The sequence below is a fragment of the Limanda limanda genome, chromosome 5 (assembly GCF_963576545.1).
Source record: "Limanda limanda chromosome 5, fLimLim1.1, whole genome shotgun sequence".
Taxonomy (NCBI): domain Eukaryota; kingdom Metazoa; phylum Chordata; class Actinopteri; order Pleuronectiformes; family Pleuronectidae; genus Limanda; species Limanda limanda.
The window spans coordinates 26770302-26791135 of NC_083640.1; the positions used below are offsets into that span (position 1 = coordinate 26770302).

At 40.8% G+C, this 20834-nt stretch overlaps 1 protein-coding gene across 2 annotated transcripts; it reads right to left on the reverse strand.

Annotated features, from left to right (window-relative positions):
* Positions 1 to 10842: 10842 nt before the first annotated feature.
* Positions 10843 to 20726, reverse strand: hdr (hematopoietic death receptor). Of its 2 annotated transcripts, none has more exons than XM_061071767.1 (10): positions 20582 to 20726; positions 18598 to 18748; positions 18295 to 18423; positions 18057 to 18168; positions 17820 to 17923; positions 17355 to 17450; positions 16214 to 16254; positions 15438 to 15521; positions 14110 to 14143; positions 10843 to 13001 (listed from the first exon to the last, which is right to left on the reverse strand). In XM_061071767.1, exons 1-10 carry the CDS (start codon positions 20597 to 20599, stop codon positions 12691 to 12693), a joined length of 1080 nt encoding a protein of 359 aa, XP_060927750.1. In that variant the 5' UTR covers positions 20600 to 20726; the 3' UTR covers positions 10843 to 12690. The 2 variants fall into 2 exon arrangements, with proteins under 2 accessions (XP_060927750.1, XP_060927749.1); XM_061071766.1 differs by having other exon boundaries at positions 15273 to 15521.
* Between the last annotated feature and the right edge of the window lie 108 nt (positions 20727 to 20834).

Genomic DNA, 20834 nt, shown 5'->3' on the forward strand with positions numbered 1-20834 from the left:
TGACCCATTTCCTTATCGCCAGCGCAGCGCCTTGTGGGAAATGTGGTTGTATTACTCACGTGTGTGTGTGTGTGTGTGTGTGTGTGTGTGTGTGTGTGTGTGTGTGTGTGTTTGTATGTGTGTTTGTGTTGCAACCTACAGTCTATGGTTGCAACATTGGGCAACATTGTTTAAAACACACACACACACACACACACACACACACACACACACACACACACACACACACACACACACACACACACACACACACACACACACACACACACACACACACAGACTGCTTGAGGGAACGGACCTGAACAGATTTGTTGTCTTACAGCGCCACCTGCAGGCAGCTGTAGTCTGAGTCTATTTTTGCCGTGGGTGACTTGGGAATCTGCAAGCGATGCATCAGTTTTTCAACTCTTCCACAAGATCCGCAAATGTAGATGTGCCAATAAGGCCCCTAGTGGTAAAAGCAGTATTAGCAAACTAATTGCCACCGGTCTAATTCAAATAAACTAATTGCTGCACTGAACCTGGAGCCTTCAGGCCCCCTGAAGGTCTTGGGCCCAGTTGCTAATGGTTAAAGGGATAGGTCACCCAAAATGGAAAAGTAGCAGAGCAAAACTCTTGTATTTATTGGTGTATTTAACGGGGACAATGCGCATTAATATGAGACATTGCTGTAAATACACCAGGGGGTATTTATCATGTGTTTTCACTGGATAGATGCGGCAAAGTCACTCTGAAGAAAGGAATGCAATATTAAAAAGACAAAGTTATTGAGATTATTTATAAGCATGGACGGCAAAACAAGAGGAGAGTAATATTAATGTGAGTAACTGCATCGTGCAGGATACCATTATTCTGCATTGTCAGTGGCTTTTTAAAACTCTGAGCAGTCAGTGCAAGGAGACTTAAAAATACACACACACTCTACATTAATAAAATACATGCATGCAGATGTGTGAGGACAAATTGGTTTAGGCAATGTGATTGGGGACAGCAGCACAGGCAGATTCAAAGATTCTAAACTCAAGGTTAATTTAGAAGCTTTTTCTCCAGCTCACAACAATAAGACCCTCTTCAGCAAGTATCTCCCTGCACTGAGTGCTTTAAGGGCCTATTGTCCTTGTTGGACTCAAATGTGACTGCTGAGATTTGACAACATAAAAAATATCAAAATATTGATGCTCTTTATGGTCGTTACTCTTTCTCTGACCAGAGTTACAATCATTTTTTTGTTGCAGGTGTTTTTTGGATTCAGAGAGGATACTTGAGAAGAGCTGGATTACATGCACTGAAGTCCCCAGCTGGAATCAAACAAAGCTCTGGCATTTATTCCCTTCGTACAGAATATCATGGGATAATTTCGTAGTTTTAATCTGCACCAACGCTGACAGTTAATCTAGTTACATGCTGCTCATGTACTGAAATCAAATCGTGTAAAGGGCTTGAGTCTCTGTTCTCTTAAACAGACAAATATCTAGATGTCAGTGGCTACAAGTCCCGGCCTTCTTTTATCAAAGACTCTTAGATCCTCTGACAGACTCCTTGAAGCCATGTTTTAAGATGTGTCTCTCTGCCCTTCCTCGGTGTGACAGGCCTCGGCAGCACAGTGTGGAGGATGAGGATACTTAGGTAGAGTGGGCAGAGACGGCTGTGCGACTCGGTGGGACAGCTCCAGGCTTTCGTTAGGGGGCGTCTGGGTTCATGTTCTCATTTTCTTTTACTCCTTCTTGGATGCTTTGACTAATGGCACAATAAACGCAGCAAGTACAAAAGATTTTTAATTTTATCACCATCATTTTTGCATTATCACTGAGAGGTAACCCCTGACAACCTCAATAGACATAGTCGTGCACATGTGGTTATATTAAAGGGTTATATGCAGCGATGCAGGGACGATCATATGTTGTACACAGGTGTTAAAGGCTTGGCCTGTCCCTTTAAGTACAGAAGCCAATGGGTATGAGGTAGTACACCCAGGTGTTGTGGAAAAGACAACTGACGTTTTTGAAGGTGATGACTGCGGTGTGACGCAGATGTGTGTCAAGACCTGCAGGCTAATGAAGCCCTGTACAGCTCATGCTGATAGTAGTTAGGCAGTAAAAGTGTATAGATAAGCTCAGGGCTCCAGCATAACTGTGTCCATGACCCCTGTATGTTGCTGCTGCTGTTTTGGAGGGAAAATAAAGTGCCTGCGTTCTGAGTGATACTTCAACATCTCTTCATCCTTCGTCCGGACGGCTGGTTACCGGCCAAGACAACGGGCCTAACTTCAGATAAACTACCGGTGAGCTCCAAACTACGGTTCGGAGCAGAGATACTGACTATTAGGAAGGTAACAAAGGTTAAAGGGTGCCTTGAGACTGTGGCGGCATCTGCAAACAGAGTTCTAGTTTCCATCATTTGATGTAGGAATTAAGAAGAAGAGTGGCACAGTGCAGTTAGCACTGATGCCCCAAAGCAAGAAGGTGCCAGGTTTAAATACCAGGTTGGCTGCAGCCTTTCTGTGTGGAGTTGACATGTCGTCACTGTGTGAGTCTGGGTTTCTCTCAGGGAACTCCAGCTTCCTCCCACTGTCCAGCAAAATGCAGATGCATGAGTTTACCTCAGTCCGCCCTCAATCACTTTACTGGCTATACTAGCCCCATGCACAGACTTTACATATTATCTTTTATACTTATATATATATATATATATTTTAGTTTTCTTGTTTGTTTTTAATATATATATTTTTTGTACTATCCACTCCAGCAGCACAAGAACACTTTCATACTGACACTGAGACAATCACTGTTTTCTGTACCATAGGGTCAGACCCATTCATGTATCTGTAATATGTTGTCCCTATGTTTCTGTGATTTATGTATGTATGTCAGTGAGGTGTATAAGTGTATACATGTATAAGCTACTGGATGACCTAAATTTCCCATGGGATTAATAAAGTATCTATCTATCTATCTATCTATCTATCTATCTATCTATCTATCTATCTATCTATCTATCTATCTATCTATCTATCTATCTATCTATCTATCTATCTATCTATCTATCTATCTATCTATCTATCTATCTATCTATCTATCTATCTATCTATCTATCTATCTATCTATCTATCTATCTATCTATCTATCTAGATTGGGGTTATAGGTGAATTGGACACTTTAAATGATCTGCAGCTGTGAATGTGAGTGTGAAAGAGAGGTGGCACAATCAATTTCACCCTGCTATTTGTCTAATATATAATTATGTAATTACAGGTGGGTAGACTTAATATTAGGGAAATAACAATATTGTAAAACATTATTCAACAGCATTGAAGTTAAATCCACAACTTGAAATGAGTGTAGGGTGGTCGAAAAGCAATATTGTCTCTTCTGTGTGAAACATGAGGGTTAATCACCTATTTATGTTGGGTTAGTTATGAACACACAGCTGATTTGTGGCTTAAAATTTGAGATTTCTTATTTGGGGATGTATGTGCCAAGCGAAAAATGATACTCTATCCTGTGAAAGGAGAGAATATGATTTGTATCAGTACAGGTTAAATTAAATAAAATCTTACATGATCTGCTTGATTTCAATCGTCTTCAGCTCTTGTGTTGAACGCTACTCAAATGTAACTATTTTGTCCTCTGTCACTTGTCTGAACTGCTGACCCACACACCAGAGAGCGTCGGGTAAGACCGTCGGATTCTGCAGCAGCTTAGGTCAAAAAGCTCCCTCCTCAAAGACAAAGTACAGGAATTATGATCCCCGCTGGGAATCCCACTGAAACTGACATTCGGGTTATTAAGCTGCAAAGTGTGTGGAATGAACCATTCTGCCCCGAGGCAAATTGAAGACTCAAATCCGTGATGTCATACTGATCTACGGTGTGCAGCCACTGTGCCAGCAGTGAATAGAGGGCCTGGCATTGTGAAGGAGAAATGGCCTCGCCTTATTCTGAGAAAGCAATCCTGAATTCTGTCACAGTGACCTATTCTACCTTTTACAATTCATTCTCAGCAGAGTTTTACATCAGTGTAACAAATTCAGATTAAGGGACAGGCCAAATCTCCTCATTTACAACAAGTAGGCAATATATTCTAAACTTTCTCCTATAGCCTCATATTTTAACACTGAAATTCACTGCTGAAGGCCAAAATAGTTGGTCTGAATGGCTTTTTATGCCCTTCTCAAGACTGATGAACAGAGCTCTTGGTATGAAGACTGACACGCCGTTTCATTTCTTTCCTATTTGGCCTGAATGGAGTGATCATCGTCGCCTCCATCGAAATCAGTCCCTATTCACTCAAAATTGCTCATAAGAAGTACTCAGCATCCTTTTTAGAACACTTAGCACTTACAGGCATGCGAGGGGAATTGTGTGTGGCCAGTTTGTCCGTCGGAACAATGGTCATGCAAATGTGATTGCAAGTTGAAGGGATGCTAAGTGAACACTGCTGTGTTAAAAGCATGCTGTTGTGGCAGTGGGAAATGGCGTGAGACTGCTTCCATCATAGTGAACCAATGGTAATATTGCCACTGGATGACAATGTGACCCCGGAATCCTTTTTGGATCGCGATCACACACACGCTAAAAGTTTTGGGTCCCTGCTTTCAGCTCCACTAAGGAGCCGATAGAGCTTTTATCAAAAATGGCACTGAATTCTCAAGAGAGGCAGCTTGTCTTTTTGGGGTCTTACCAATAATCACAGGAAACTGTGGTCAAATCGGTAAAAAATTGAAATTCCTGTTGAAGGCTTGATTAATTTAACGTATAATATATAACTTCAGCCACAAGAGGCCACTCAAGCCCAAAAAAACAACAACAAAAGACCAAGTTTGACGACATCATTAAGCAGCACGAAATCATGGGAGTTGTTGTCTTTATCAGCATTGTAGAATAAATCTACCTGACGCTCAAAGACGAGATAATGCAAGTAAGGTTTTTTCACATTAACAGTGGAAGGGAAAAACAGCCGACTGGCTAACTGACTAGCAGTCAGTGTTTTTCCTTCCTCATACGGCAATTGCCGGCAGAAACAGGCAAAGCCACGGGTAAACAGATAAGACCCAAATTAAAAGGCAACCAAAACAAAACTCCCATTTTGGATTATATAAGTACACAAGTAAATGGAATATACAACATAAGTCTGTAGTTTATACATATTTTAATGCCGAATTGTTACATATTATATCTCTAAATCAATAGGTTTTTGGCTGACATGGGGGCAGCTGTAATAAGCTGTAAAGACAAACTGACAGAAATCAAAGCTCACATTTTATCTAACACTGGGATGAGTACAACTCCAGCAGGCAGAGCAGCATTAGCATTTATCTGCTTTCTATCTCAGACCAATGTACCAGGGGAAACTCCCAGAGGTAATTCTCTGTGGGTTTGTTATGAATCGCAATTTCTTCTACATTGCACACAGTCATGGGATCCATTGGTTTTATGAAAATATTGAATGAAGCAGCTTAAATGTTTTAAAATGTCTGGTTATTCCAGACGTTATTAGCATCATCGCGACCCCTCTCGCTTGAGGTGAATCCTGAAGAGTATCTCCTGCGGTGGCCTCTCATCGGGATCCTCTGGAGAGTCTGAGAGCAGCTTCTGAGACTTCACCTGCTACCCAAACACAGTGGAGGCTATTTGAATTTTGCTACAGAAAGCATGGAAAATCAGGACAGGTTTCCTGCAGAATGTCTTTTATTGGGTTTTTGGCTGTTTCCCAACTCTGACTAAGGCTTGCTGGGAGGGTTGGGACTGTTTCACCCACTCAGCTTGTGATGGCGACAGCGACAGTCTTCAGGACCTAATGCCTCCATCGGTAGCCTCCCTCTCCAAGTGAATTTGTGCCGCAGATCAAGATGTGCACCAGGGTTCCTAGCTTTGAACACTGTGGGCCTGCTTACTTTGCTTGGCCCCATATGTGCAGATTCAATCAGCTTGGGAGCACATTGTTCACTGGATGTGCAATTGGATATGATGTGGCTTTGCAAAGCAGAGCCCTGGTCACTTCCACTTCTTGCCTTCATTCTTCCATCTTGTCAACATCACTTGTTGCTTCATTCCCACTGTCTTTTGTTTAGCTTCTTGTTTCTTCCACTGCTGCTCTCCTCTCCTCCTGAACTTGGCAAGGCCTTTCCTTTGCTCACTGATGGTGTTTGTTTGAGCAGTTGAAAAGGATCCCAGCCCAGCTCAGCAGTATGACCACTCCCACCAGACTCTTGTGATGAAGCCTTGCCTCCGCTTTCTGAACAGCTTCCTCTGCCCTCCACTTCCTGGCAGTCCTCTCTTGGATCCCTACTTTAGCTAACTTCAAAGATTTCCCTGCACCATACCATTTCTCTTGCTGTTGATACTGTGAATCCATGAATCTCTCCACCAAGACAGGCAACGTCAATTTTACTTGGCAGCTCCATTCATCTCCTGAGATGGTTGTTGACCCAACTGGTTTTGACTGTCAGGGTCTGCGTAGATGAGGGGGGGGCACAGGATGACATTAAAGATTAATTTGTACAGAAAGTACAATGTTAAGAGTTGTTAACTGTGATGAGAACATGTTGCCATGCTGATTGCTCACTGATATATATGCACAAGCAGAAATGATTTGACAGTAAATACATGTGTATATTGTAAATATTTATATAAAGGACTCATATTGAAAATCCTGTAAATATTTGATCCACAAGCACAATTAAGTGACAAAATCAACCATCTTATTGTAGAGATGTAATCCAGTTCTTTTAATGAAAATGAATCATATCATATATCTGTGAAAAGTAGGACACAGTTATCAAAGTGTCAAAATCCCTGCTGTGCAGCTTCATCTTGAGTCTGTGTTTTCCCCCTGTCACACTCTGATCCATCTTTCTTGTGCAGGATCAAACACATCTTTCTACTACTTTCTTTGAGATGACGGGTCAGCAGGAGTCTCATTCCTCTCATGTGTGCACGTGAGCTCTGCAGCAGCCAAAACATACACATCTTATTTTCATCTGCTGGAATCTGTCATTGGGAGAACATCACTGAGAAGCACTGTAAGGAAGAAAGCAATCTTAACATGGGGTTTGGTTGCCGAGCTTACTTTGAAAGGTTAAAACATGAGGTTGCTATCCATTAAAAGTCATTACAAGATGTTTGATATGGCTTAAGACATTTATCATGATCATCTGATAGTAAAGTGGTTCCTGATTGAAGACCAAATGTTCATAATATCAACGTGATTTTCATTAACAATCTGGTGGTCTGAGGGTCAAATACTTTAGTGCACGACTAATAAAACTGGTTCCAATAGATGTTTTGTGTTGAATGCCAACAGCTCTTACAGGTCTTTTATATGTGCTGTCACACAGTGATTCAGGGATTGCAGTTTCATTGACAGGTTTTCAAGCGGAGTAATTTCACATCTTACCATTATTTCAAAAAGCAGTGAGTGAATTAGTTCAACCTTAACAGCACATCTACTGATTGGTTGGGAAACAGTTTTGTTCCACAGTGAAAACTGTGAGATGCCTGTCAAAAACTTCTGAGAGCTCTCACTTTTCACCTATAAAAAAAAAAAAAACGGGTCAAAAATGTTCATGCTCACATACTGGATGAATTGACAAAATAAACATGTTAAATATAACCAGGTGAATATCAGATATGTCAACTTTGTTATTGTGTCCATGTTACAATAACAATCATATTAAATGTACTTCATGGGGATAATTCAGAAGCTAATTGGAATCAAATCAATTTGCATCATTAACGACCATTGTAGCCTCACAACGGCACTAGCTAAATAATTAAAGAGCTTTGACGTTGAGTAACTTCAAATTAATTGTTCTTGTCGCACCACACTCTCAATGTCATTTAGCACATCAGGTGGCTTTAGAGGAAACTCACGTTTGTTAGCTGTTTGACGTTTGGGTTTTATTTAAAGATGTTTGAAGTATGGGATTTTCTTTGATGCGGTTTGCTGCTTAGATTTCTCAGTTTTGATTTCACAACCAAAAAGCGTGAACACAAATTTTATTTTATGTATTTTCCTCCAATTAGGTGATGGACTTACATTATTAAAGAGGTCATGCGGGAGAAACATCTCATTTATACGTGGTGATAAAGGTGTGTAAAACCGAGTGTACTACTGCCACTGAGCAGCTGAGCTCTCAGATCTTCAATAGAGCTACACATCGCCTCACATACCCTGAGAGGTAATTTGACTGGTACGCTACACGCCTGTGACACAATGTTAAATAATGCCCTCAGCGAGCATTCCTTTGATGCATTACAGTCAGAAAGCTGATTTGTTACAGCAGAGGTATCATTTAGCTGAATGTTGCCTGTGACACTTCTATTAACCGCTCTGGCTTTGACCCATGGGGCTAGAATCTGAATTGACGACCACAGAAATCCCATCAACATTCATAACGGTAATCTAAGGAAATTGCTCTTGTAATGAGAGTAAATGGCCAGTGAATGCAGAGCGCTATTCAACTTATTGAATGAAGAATGAGAGAATGAAGAAAACAAGACAGAAATCATTAGCAAGTGAGACGTCTGAATGGTGGCTGTATGGAAATGCGCACTTTAGTGAAGCATGTAGATGAGGCCCTGATGACCCCTTGTTGCCAGCCCCTCACAGCACCTCCCGGATGAAATGTGTTTTTAGAGAAAGGGCCATAAACAATCAACCTTGGAAAGTTCCAAGCAGTGCCAATGTTTGTACACTCAGCAGGACACTACACGTCCCCTGCCGACTCCCTGTCACCACATGTAGCAGCTGCACATGGAGGGCACAGCACTGGGCAGAGCTCTGTTCTGATGTGGCACTGAGAGCACTGCTCTGTAGTGATCTTATGGCCCACTGAGCTCCTGCTGGTAAATAGCACTGTGGTCACCATGAGACAAATTCAGTGCACATGAGAGAAGAACAGCAGGAGCCAGAGTGATGATGTCTTCTATGTGAGAAAAACAATCTCACCTGAAGCTCCGATTTGATTCCTAGAGGAAGATTTCAACTTTGTGCTGCATGAACAATGTCATTTGATGTGATGAAAGCCACACTTGAGGCCATGTCAGAACACAATAGTTCTAATACCTATTTTACACCAGAATAAGAGGGGAATATGCAGGTTATTAAAACGTGGGTAAACCTTGACCCAGGAGTGAACGTCAATTGAGCTATTACCATTAGAGACAACAGTCATATATTAGTGGGACTAAGTGTATTTTTTGTGGAAAAGTGGCTTAACTCTCCAGGGACCAACTTAACCCTGTTGAGTTTTATATCTGTGAAGATTCTCATTCGTCCAGGTACATATGTGCACAAGCAGCTGGACTTGACGTTTCACCTCTCATCCAAGAGGCCTCTTCAGCTCTAGCTGACTCGTGGGAGGTTTCAGAAATGTAACCTCTGTGGGTTGTTACCCATCCTGAGACTATTTTAATTTAAACAATTCAAACAATTTAATGACATGGTCAAGGTTAAGAATTAACACTCAACCATGTCATGTGTTTATACTTTACTTGGTCAGCATACAGGTCATGGCTGTATAACAAGTCAATCTACCAAAAAGTTAATCTGTAACCATTAACCAGTAACGATTATTAGGATTCCATAAAAGTAGTTTTTCAAGCAACTGTACATGAATAGGTAAAGTCAGTTTGCTTTGTAAAGTTTGCTTAACTACAGCAACATTCCATACAATTTAAATTGGGAGCATGGTGGCTTTTTGTCATAACTTACCGAGATCATTAAATAGAACTGAGCTTAGTACGACAATAATGGTTGCCATGAATTTGGGGATTGTTTTTTTCAGTTCCCTCATTGTTTATCTTGTGAAAAATTACAATGGATAGATTGGTTTTAAATACAATGAACTGTACTAAAAGTGATACTCAGTTGGTGTACTTTACTGCCAGGCTTTTATTATATTATACACCAAGCTGAAGATAGCCAATCCCCTAGGTAAATAAAAGAACTGATTCTCTGTTTACATAAAATTATCATTAGTTTAAAGCTGTAAACCATGACACAATAGTGCATGTTTTCATCATATCCTATTCTACAATTATCTGAGGTTAACACTGAAACTGTTGTAGACAAGGTCTGGTTCCTAATTTAAGAACAAGGGTGTGGTCCAGTTATCTATGTAACACACTGACTCAGTTCTGAGCTCTGGACTTTGATCGGTTCACAGTGAATTCCCCTCATATGTTGACATGTGACAGCAGCTCCTCCTGCTCCATACAAACCTGAGTAAAACACCTTCTAGGACTGGAGGTGGATATAGGTGAGACAATCTCTGACGAGCTGTGGGACTCTGCTCTCACACTGTTTCCTCCTTTCATACTGTTGTGAGGTATAATCTTATACAATTCCAAGTATTTCATTGACTATACTATTCTGTGAATGATAAAACTGGCCAAAATGTATGCATCTCTAATTCGCAAATGTCCGACATGCCCCTAGACCCTGGTCTTTCTGGCCCTGTTTATCCATCTGGCTGCTGGCTACAGATTTCTGAATGTCTTACATGTTCCATCAAGGAGGATTCTAAGGAATCGCATTCACATCCTTGCTGGCCTGGCGACTCATTTTAGATAATTGGAAGGTGAACTGACCTCCCTTCTATATTCAGGGGGTCCAGGAGGGGCTGTCAATGCTGAAAAAGTGCTATGATTGGATGTATTAGAATTTGACAACTTTCTTACGATGCCTGGCTAATACTACATGTCTGAGTGTAATACTTAAGTTATTAATTAAACCTATAAGTCTTTTCTGCATAGCAAATTTTATGTTTAACAGAACATTTATTCTTATCAATATTTCGGTTTTGCACATAGGGAAAACTTAATATAAAAACCCAGACACATTCATATTCACATTGTTTTATTTCTGAAGGTTCAGTTTTTGCTCAAATGCTCAATTTGTGGATTTGATATTTCATTAACTTGTAACTACTTTGTAAAAACAAAATCCTTGAGATTTATATAAAACGAAACATGTCAGAGTTCAACAACATTGTATGACCTGAACATGAGAAAGAGACAAACGTGTCAAAAAAACAACACACAATTGTGTAACAATGTGATTGGCCTTCTGTAAAATGGAGACAAGTAGTTCTCTGCCAGCCATACAGAACAGTGTAAAACAGTTTTACAAGGCATTTAATGCAATAAGGAAGCATATCATGGTACCCAGAAACGCAACACACAACATTTTCAGCTGTTCACTGGTAGTAAACCAACAGAAGTATAAGTTAGGCAGATAAACATTTTCAATAAATATTCACAACTTTAACTTCCATCCTCCATAATATTTAGTTGCAGTAATCCTATTGCTCTACAGAATTTGTTGCTCAGTTAGTGCAACCAAAAGGCGTTAATTCCTGAGAACATTACAATCAAATAAATAAAATAAGATTAAGAATGTCAATAATCTCTAATGGACATCAGCACATCTTAATTTGGCTTCTGTTAAAATAGTCTGGCATGAAAGATAGCAGGCACTTACTATTTCAAGTAAAATAAGCTTTAAGGCAAATGTGACTTAACAGAAATCTGCATTTTCTCATCAGGACTGTTTAGAACAGGACTGAAGATAGAAGCAGCAGAGTCAGTAAAGTACTGACTTTGAAAGACAACGAGCATGTGTTTTGGCTGGACATGTAATATTAGTAATGCATGTTTAATAATACTCTCCAAACACTATGCGTAGTAGGCTTAAGTGATGCCACAGGACAAGGAAGACATTATGGGGAAGGAACAAGGCCCTCCTTAGTCATGCCTTCTCTTATCACGGCAGCAGAAGTCAACACAAGCTAACGCCAATTCATGACACTACATCCCTGTTGATTGGTAGTGGTCTTTCTTTGGTTGAAGTGATTGACTACTGGCCAGAACACAACTGTGGTTTGTACAATGCTCCTTCAACCAGTACTGGATGGAGGAGAAGCACTCTGAAACAAGGACCTCCCAAGTGAGTAGTCCTCTCATGTTTTGATCCTTTTTTTTCATCCCTAAAAAGGAAGTTCACCGCTCACAAAAGGAGCTGGTTGTGAATCTGAGGAAAGTTAGGACACCGATGACCCCTGTTTGTATCCAGTTAGTCAGCATGGACATTGTGGAGGATTACAAATACCTGGGAGTGTTTTTAGACCATAGGCTGGACTGGGCTAAGAACCCTGATGCCCTCTAAAAGAAGGGCCAGAGCCGCCTCCATTTCCTGAGAAGAGTGAGATCCTTCAACATCTGCCGGACTAGCCGGAGGATGTTTTGAGACTGTGGTGGCCAGTGCTTGCCTGTTTACTGTTGTGTGCTGGGGCAGCAGACTGAGGGTTGCTGATGCCAACAGACTCAACAAACTGACAGCAAGGCCAGTGATGCTGGGGGGTGGATCTGGACCACCTGATAGTGGTTACAGACAGGAGGATGCAGTGTAAACTACATGCCATTCTGGACAATGTCTCCCACCCTCTCCAAGACGTTCTGGTCAAACTCAGGAGCATGTCCAGTGCAAAACTGAGTCTACCAAGATGCACCACAGGAAGTCATTCCTGCCTGTGGCCATCAAACTACAAGTAAGATACATTCTCTACTAGATACTTATCTCAATGTACAGAATGCACATACCTCCTATTTTATATATTTTGTAAATCTTATAACCTTATATTTCTTATCTTGCATGGAGCCATTGGAACAAATACAATTTCTCCCTGGGATCATTGAAGTACTTCTGATTCTGATGGACACTCAACGTAATGACCATCGTCTATAGCTTTCTCCTTGACCATCTCTGCTGTCCGCTTCTGTTTCAAATCAAGTAATACTTTCAGCAGGTCGTTCAGGCTAGCCTCTCTGCCTTCTCTCTCCAACCAAATATTCAGCAGTGCATGGATCTTGTCTACATAGCTAAGGGCCTCGTTGCTTTTAATTGTGTTGTCGCTGATTCCAAGGTTACGGAAGAATTTGTTGTGTTGGTTGAACTCAATTTCCTCAAAATACTCGAAGCATTTCCTCAGAGACTCTTCACCTGCAAACAAAGATAAAGTCTTTTATTAAACCACCTGAACAACAATCACTTGTCAAAACATTATTGGAAGACATTTTTTTAATGAACATTTGGAAGGACTCACAATGCAACAATTTTCGAACTTTTGTACTTTCATGTTTGTGTGAGCAGGTGAGAAATTAGAATTTTATCGAAAAGTCACTTCTAAATTTTGATGAAAGCTCACAGCTGTTGAAATTAAAAAGTCCAGTAACTCAAAATATTTGAATATTTCTGAAAACCAATTAAAATAGATTTGAAATACAGAAATGTCAATTTCTCCATCTCCTGATAGAAAGCTGTGGGGACTTTGGACTTGAGAAAACACAGTTGACCGACATTAAGTTGACTGACTTGATTCAGCTTTGCCTGACAATCTTCAATAGTAACTTACTCAAATGCGAAATTAAATACTGCCAGATTTAGAGATATCTTTTGTTTTATTTGAAATTAACACAATGATTTCTTTAACGCATTAACTAACACATGCGCAGAATGACTCGCTCAATGTACAGGACTCAGTGTTAGAATGAGTGGAGCGACACGCAGACATCATCCGACACAATCGATACATAACCGAACACATGACCGTACGTTTGTCACCTATATCATCCCAATAAAAAAGTAACTATGAATGTGAACTAGTTGCTTTTTCATTTGCATGACCTGAACTTTAAATGTATATATCCGCCTTCTGTCATTTATCTTTCTGAAAATGGGGATTTTTCTGGCATTTATACAAATGGTGATTAATCACAACATAAAATGTTTATTCGTTTGACAGCCCTAGTTTTATTACCTGAGCTGCAGTCCAAGATTATTTAAACCAAAATGGAAAAATGCCTTCAACGTTTTAGTTTATGAGTAATGAGTCCAGGCCAAATTATACATCTTAAAATATTGAGTTTTTTCATGATTTCTTGAGATGGACCAGTATGTGTTCTTGGTTTACCAGCTGCTGCTTTAAATATAAAACCAGTTGAGGGACAAAGGTTTATTTAATTGAAATTAGTGATGAGCGCGAATGTCCACATTAATAAATGTGAGTATCATAAGGATAGTTAAGAAGTAATGCAAATAAACAAATTACCTTTCACAGGAATAAGTTTGGGAAAGTCCTCTTCCTATAAAAAATAAAGAGAGAAACAATCATTAATACTCACTTCTGTTGCAACTCTTGGTAAATACAACTAATCTTAAAACATAAAAACACAGAAAGTCAAAAAGACACATGCTCCCTGCTTTACTGAGCTGCATTAAAAGTCTGTTTTTGTTTGGCCAGTAAATCAAGGGGGGGTGGGTGATATGACTTGAAATTAATATTACAGTATTTTTCAATTTTTAGAAGTTAATGGCATTATATCACGGTATTGCTTTATCTTCACGTTTGAGGAAGAGAAGCATGTCCTGTATATCGTTGTATATCAGTCAACAATTCTTGGAGGGATAGTGGTGTGGTATTGGGACGTGCTTCACTGGTTGTCCGCATGCTGGCTTTGAGTTTCCTCATATTCACAGACATTTGTTTTATGAGTGGTGAAAAATGTTGCTTGTGTTTCCACCTGTGTGTTGATACCGGAACATGTGACTCATTGACTACCTTTTCCATAACAAACAAATCAACTCTGAGCAGTACTATTACACAAGAGACGGTGTGTTTCACAATGCTATACACAATCCGATGTCCGTTTTTTGCTTAAAGCTGCACATAAAACTGCCCCTGATTATGGAGAACAAGTCTGCACGAGGGAGTTTTTTAAAGTCACTTGAATTTGATCCAACACAACAGCATCTGTCGTATTTAGTGCAGCTGGAGCCTAAAGATCATCACCCTCTTTCTATGCATCACAAAATTTACAATTTGTGAAAATCAAGCTGGCCAGAGTTGACATTAAAAAGATGAAATGTTTGAGCTTTTGTATTAATCTCATTAACACCTAGTACAGGATTCATCATTGCCACAGTGAATGTGATCAAACTGCATTATGGGACTGAACAGCGTTAGTGTCATACATGCTAGAATAGAATGTAAGCATGATATATTTTTATAAAGCATTGAACATTTCAGGCACTCGTGTCATAAAGTTAGGTTAGTTAAAGTGAGGAAAGTGGAAGGAGGAGATTGTAAGACCAGTGTAACCACACAGCCGAGTTAACAGTGCAAAGCATAAGTGAACAGAAATGAAGAGGAAGCAGGTGAGAGGGGAAGAAGCCAGGATGGAAGCGATGATGGAGACGAGCTGCTGCGCTCACCCTCCTGTTGGGCGTCCGGGCAAACACAGGTCTGGTGTGGAAGGCGGTTACAGGTAAGGCGGATGGCAGGCCAGTTAGACTGTGCTGTGAGTTACTGGCTGAGCTGTTGAGGCTTTCACACAGCTTGTGCTTATCCTCCCTAGTGACGGAGGCATTGCCTCTCACCAGTAGCCAGTGAGAGAGGCTTGGCCTTCGGGTTTCTCCCTCAGAGGGACAGCTGTCAGCGGAACTCTTTAGAGGACAAGATTCCTGTTTAAAGAAATGTTTTAGTTTATTTTATTTTATTTTTTTACAACTTCACACGAATGCTGTTGCATTAATCGTTAATGTTTGAATGACATCTGAACATTGATTCTGACAAAACATAAACTTGCTGTCAACTCATCCCACTGCTCTGCACCAGGGTTGGGAATTTGGATGAATATATTGTCTATTGGTGATTGGCTGAGTCCACCATCTGATATTTTGGCAGGGGGGGGTGCCTCAGGGAATTCATTCACTGTGTAAATTAACCTATGACCTGGAACTTATTATATATTTAAACAAAATTTTAAATATAAATTTGTTTCAAAACACGAACACATTATTAACACCGGTCACTTCATAATGATCAACACTTTTCTTAAATTTGTTGAATCTTTCTCCATCACTGCACACGTTCATTCAGTCTATATCCGAATTCCACCCACTCTCTTAACTTCTCACTCTCGTGCCGGCACCCAGTGTCGTAGCAAACATTGAACTTTGAATTAAAACAACATCACTTGGTCTTCATGAACACAAATGTCATGGTAATTTGCACACAGAGTAGGAATATATTGTCAATTGACAGTTGTTGGGGTGACAGTGGTTGATGGAAACATTTGCGTCATCGCCCCACCCTACGCCGCACCTTAATTTAATTATACAGTGTGATGCAAATTGTTTTACTAGTGACTCACCTGCTCAACTTTAATCTCCTCCGGCGGATCTCTCCCAGAGTCTGAGGAAAGCATGCGAGCAGAGGATTATGCAACTTAAAAGAATTCCCCGTATCAAGCCCATCAGCTTCATGTGTGATTAGAAATGTACAGCTCTGGGTAAATCAACACTGGATGGAACAAAGGACAGAAATGTGTGGCCACAGCAGTCAGTGGTGTGAGAGCAGGGGTTTCACAGGTCAACCTGTGCAGAGACTGGGCAAACATCTTGACGTGGAAAGCTATTTTATTGCACCCGTCAAGAACTGAGCGCAGTCCAGTTTTGTGATATTCAACCTTACCGGCTGGTTTGTTATTTACATTCCATCCTGTCACGCCTTAATTCAACATCATCAGCAAGCAACTATTGTCTGTCTGTGAGATCACCAGCTGAAACAGAGCGTCATACCGGCCATTTGCAGACCAGTTACGCTGCTTTCTGTGCACAGACTGCTATAAAACATGCAATGTTGTGACAAGGACTTGTGAAAAAAGTCCACGCACGTCAAGTAAAACGCAGGCTTTGACATCAGAGCTCATCACTTCTTGTAATTGTTTGATATTTCCTTTCAGTCAAGTAATCACTAGTTGTACAGGTCTAAATAATGACCAGTGACAGACGCAAATTTACTGGGAGACCTCTGACTGTTTGTCCAATATTTAAGGTCAATCTATGGGCGTCAATGAAACAGTAAGAAGGGAATAAAATATTATATTTATATATTCTGATCAAAGCTGGCAAAATTTGTCTCTGGTAGCAACATGATTCATGCAAAGTGAAAACGTTGTGTCATACTGAAAGCTGGGATTTTCGTTTCTTTAAAATGGTAAATGGTTTTGTATTTATATAGCGCTTTTCTAGTCTTGATGACCACTCAAAGCTCTTTACAGTACAGTTTTACATTCAACCATTCATACACACACACAAACACACACCCATACATACATAACATACAGAAATCTATAAATGGTAACCGGAATAATTTTTCTAACAAAATATGGTCATCACTAAGAACAGCAGTTTCCCATCATGCTATTAATCCATTAAACTTTAGAAGTGGAGATTTTAAATATGTCAAGTATGTTTTATAAAAAAAAGTGTTGTTTTTCTATTTCCACCTACCTGTTGATCTGCATTTCTTCCAGATGAATACTGCCGCCACCACAGCGACCACAAGAAGACAGAAGACTACAACGATCACAATAACAAGCGTGTTTGCTGATGAAAAAGATAAAAACACGTGAAAACTATTAGTACCATATATGGGGCCATGTTATTCATTTCACTTCAGAGTGTAGAGCTGCAGATTATGGCCAGGTTTCAATATAATTTGTCCATATTTGGTAGATGCAGAATGGACCAAATTACATTTCTATGACTAGCACAAAACCGCTACATGACTTGCCAAATCATTGTGCCTAATATAGTGAATTTCTAGAACAACATAAAAATGATTAAAACAACTACTTTCAAACAAGATGACGGATACAGTTATGTAGCTGGTCAAATTAAGAGTTGTCTCCAGTGAGGACTGGTCTCGCCATAATTCTTGAAGAACTTTGCACTGGCTCCTGCTCAGGACTGTACCTGAGGCAGAGGCAGAGCCAGAGCCAGAGCGGGGCTGGACTTTCTTGCACTCCGTGTCGGTGGTGGAGGTGCAGTTCCTCTCTATCTCCTCGTCCGTTTTGCACCTAGTTTGGAAGTAGGAAAAACAAAAGGAATTCAAATGAGTGAAGCAGACTTAGAAACAGCAGAAATCTGTTTTTCATATGACAAACAACGAATGAATCATGCATCAGTCGTGTGCTGTTGGTATACACTCACTTTGAACATCTCTTGCATATTTCACAAGCTTGTTGAGGATCACAAAATCTTCCCGCTTTGCACCCACATTCGGTATTTTGGGAGGGCATACAGGGCCTTACAATCTCCTGATCTGAGAAAAGAAGAAAACCTGCCATTTTAAGTCTGAGTACATTCCCAGGGCGCTCTGAAAAGGTTGAATATTGATTTTTCTTCTACAGTCATTCCACTCAATTGTCAAGCGGTCAGCCAGAATTACCTTGGCGACACTTTGTGCACTTGAGACACTGATTTAGGAAATTGGGATGCTCAGTGTATGTCTCGAAGTCGCATTCCTCACACTGCCCCATCTCTCCTGTTCGACTGCAGTGCGATTGCAAATGCATACCTAACACACACAAAACAAAAATATCTTTAATTAGCTTCTTAACTGAGCTGTCAACATTTAACATAACCTGTTATTTCACTTTAATAATAGCTCCTCAGATGGATTTCTGATTCAAGCCGATGACAGAACTTCAGTGTCAGTGGACTAAATCAAACTCTGCTCCGTGTGACTTACCAGCTGGACAGTTTAAGCAGCATTTGTTGTCGTACAGGTACTCCAGATTTTGTTTGCAGTGGACATCCCGTTGTGTCCTGCTTCCAAAGTCATTGCTGGGCCGTGGAAACACCCCAGTGGTTGAGAGGAGCAAGACCAACACGGAAAAACTCTGACAGATGACGACAAAAATGGCATTGTTTAACTTCTGGCCATATTACAGGACATTTTAGAGAGCAAACAATGAGTCCATCAAATCTTAATTACTAACAGACAGGTTGATAATAAAATCATTAGCTGCTGCCCTAACTTTTTCATGAGCAATTTGGAATGGATCATCATGGGACTCTCAGAAACTCAGATGGGCATAACCGTTGTGACATTTCACAAATTCAACATCAGTTGATTAAGAAAATAAAGCAGAATACCTGATCACACAAATAATTTCTGTGTGCAATGGCGATTTTTCCTCTTTTTCTTCCCGTCGGTAAATCATTTATATTTGTATAAAATGAGTTCTACTCATATAAGAAAAAAAACTTGTATGCAGTAATTCAAAGTATTTCTGCACCTCAAATATTTTGCAACAAAGACAAATATTGAGTCATGTTTCAATGAGGACGTCTTTGTTTCAGAGTGAGATGATGAAACATTTCCTCTAACCGCTAGGCCAATGAAATAAATCCAGCTCAGATCAGGCCACATACTTTTGGCACGAAGTGGGGGGAGATGTTTGGATAAGGTGATTTCCTAAACCAACTCAGACTTCACCACAGAGATCAGGTGGTGCTGAGAGAAATACCCACTGACAGAAGGACGTTTAAACTTACTGGTCTCAAGTGTAAGGAAAAAAAATACAAACAGGAGGAGCCCAAATACAGACAATACCTGGTACAGGCTGAAGGGATAACCAAATAAGGCAAGTTTGCATAGATCAGGTTGTATTCCAACCCCATTATTTCCCAACATGAGCCACACAGCTCTGTTTGTTGGAAATCACATGATGCACAAGGGCATCTTCCGGTGCACGTACACACCTGTGGCAACCATAGACTGGGCGCGCACACACACACACAAGTTTGATCATCCAAACTAAATGTTTAACCCACACTTACACCTAAGTCTAACCCTAATGCCAAGTCTTAACCCTCAAACAGCCCATTGAAGAAGTGAGGACCGGTCAAAATGTCCTCACTCTGGTGGGTCTATGCTTAAAATGGTCCTCACAGAGACAGAAGTACAGAAACACACACTTTCATCGGAATCATTTGACGTTCCACGCTTCACTTCTTAACTAAAAATACTGCTTACAACAACTGCTGACAACAGTAAAAAGGAAGCTCCCTACCGCTGACTAAGTTTGTTACACCTCTGACAGGTAGGATCACAGAACTCCGTTCAAAAACAATGGAATAACTCCACTTTTACCGTGGAAGAGTGCACATGACAGCGCCTCTTCTGAAGCCTTAGGAGCCAAACCACAAATCGGCTCCATTTAATTCAGTCAACACAGCAGCAGCACCTCGATTTAAACTTTAAAAAGGTGCGATTCCAAATAACCTCCTCTCCAGCAGAAACTGGGAAAAACACCGGTTCACAGCTCGAGTGTAGAGAGTGGATGGCTGCGTTTCATTCATTAACACCGAGCAGGAGTTAGCTTAACGTGTGTGTGCTTAATGACGGTGTTAGCTTCAGCTGTGGGTTTTCGGAGGAAGACGAGGAATGTCGCACCTGAGTCTCGGGGAATGTGACGGAGCTGTGAGACTTTCTGACAAGAGCTCTGCGACGGGAAACCTCGTTTTAACACCAACTCATTATCCACGTGACCGGTCGCCAAACTCAACAGATAACAACCATAGATAACAACACACTCTGGAGAGAGAGAGAGCAAGCGAGAGAGAGCGAGCGAGAGAGAGCGAAACTAACAACATGTGAGGAGGACAGTTCGGACGCTTGTGAGCAGGTTCCGTGCACCGCGCTGTTAAAGAGCAGGAATAAGACTTACTGTGCCGATGAAGGTCATGTTTTGTTCTTCAGGTGATAATCCACAGCTTTAAACAGACTCATTCCAAAATAGTTTGTACTGGATTCACTGGTGCTCCTGTCTCGTACCGGTGAGCTGCTGGTAATCCTCTGAGACTGGTGACTGGGACACCCGGCCGGCTCTTTTGAATACGCCCACTACACCACGCCCACTCCACACCGCCCGGTACGGCCTGGTCTTACGTCAGTGGCCCTTGTGCCAAACAGGTTTGGTT

What these genes read in the sequence shown, in the direction of transcription:
- hdr (XM_061071766.1), bottom strand. An exon ending in TGGCTCTGCCTCTGCCTCAG is followed by an intron (nt 17,451 to 17,819) that starts GTACAGTCCTGA and finishes CTTTTTCATCAG; the next exon opens with CAAACACGCTTGTTATTGTG. An exon ending in CAAACTTATTCCTGTGAAAG is followed by an intron (nt 13,002 to 14,109) that starts GTAATTTGTTTA and finishes CTTTGTTTGCAG; the next exon opens with GTGAAGAGTCTCTGAGGAAA.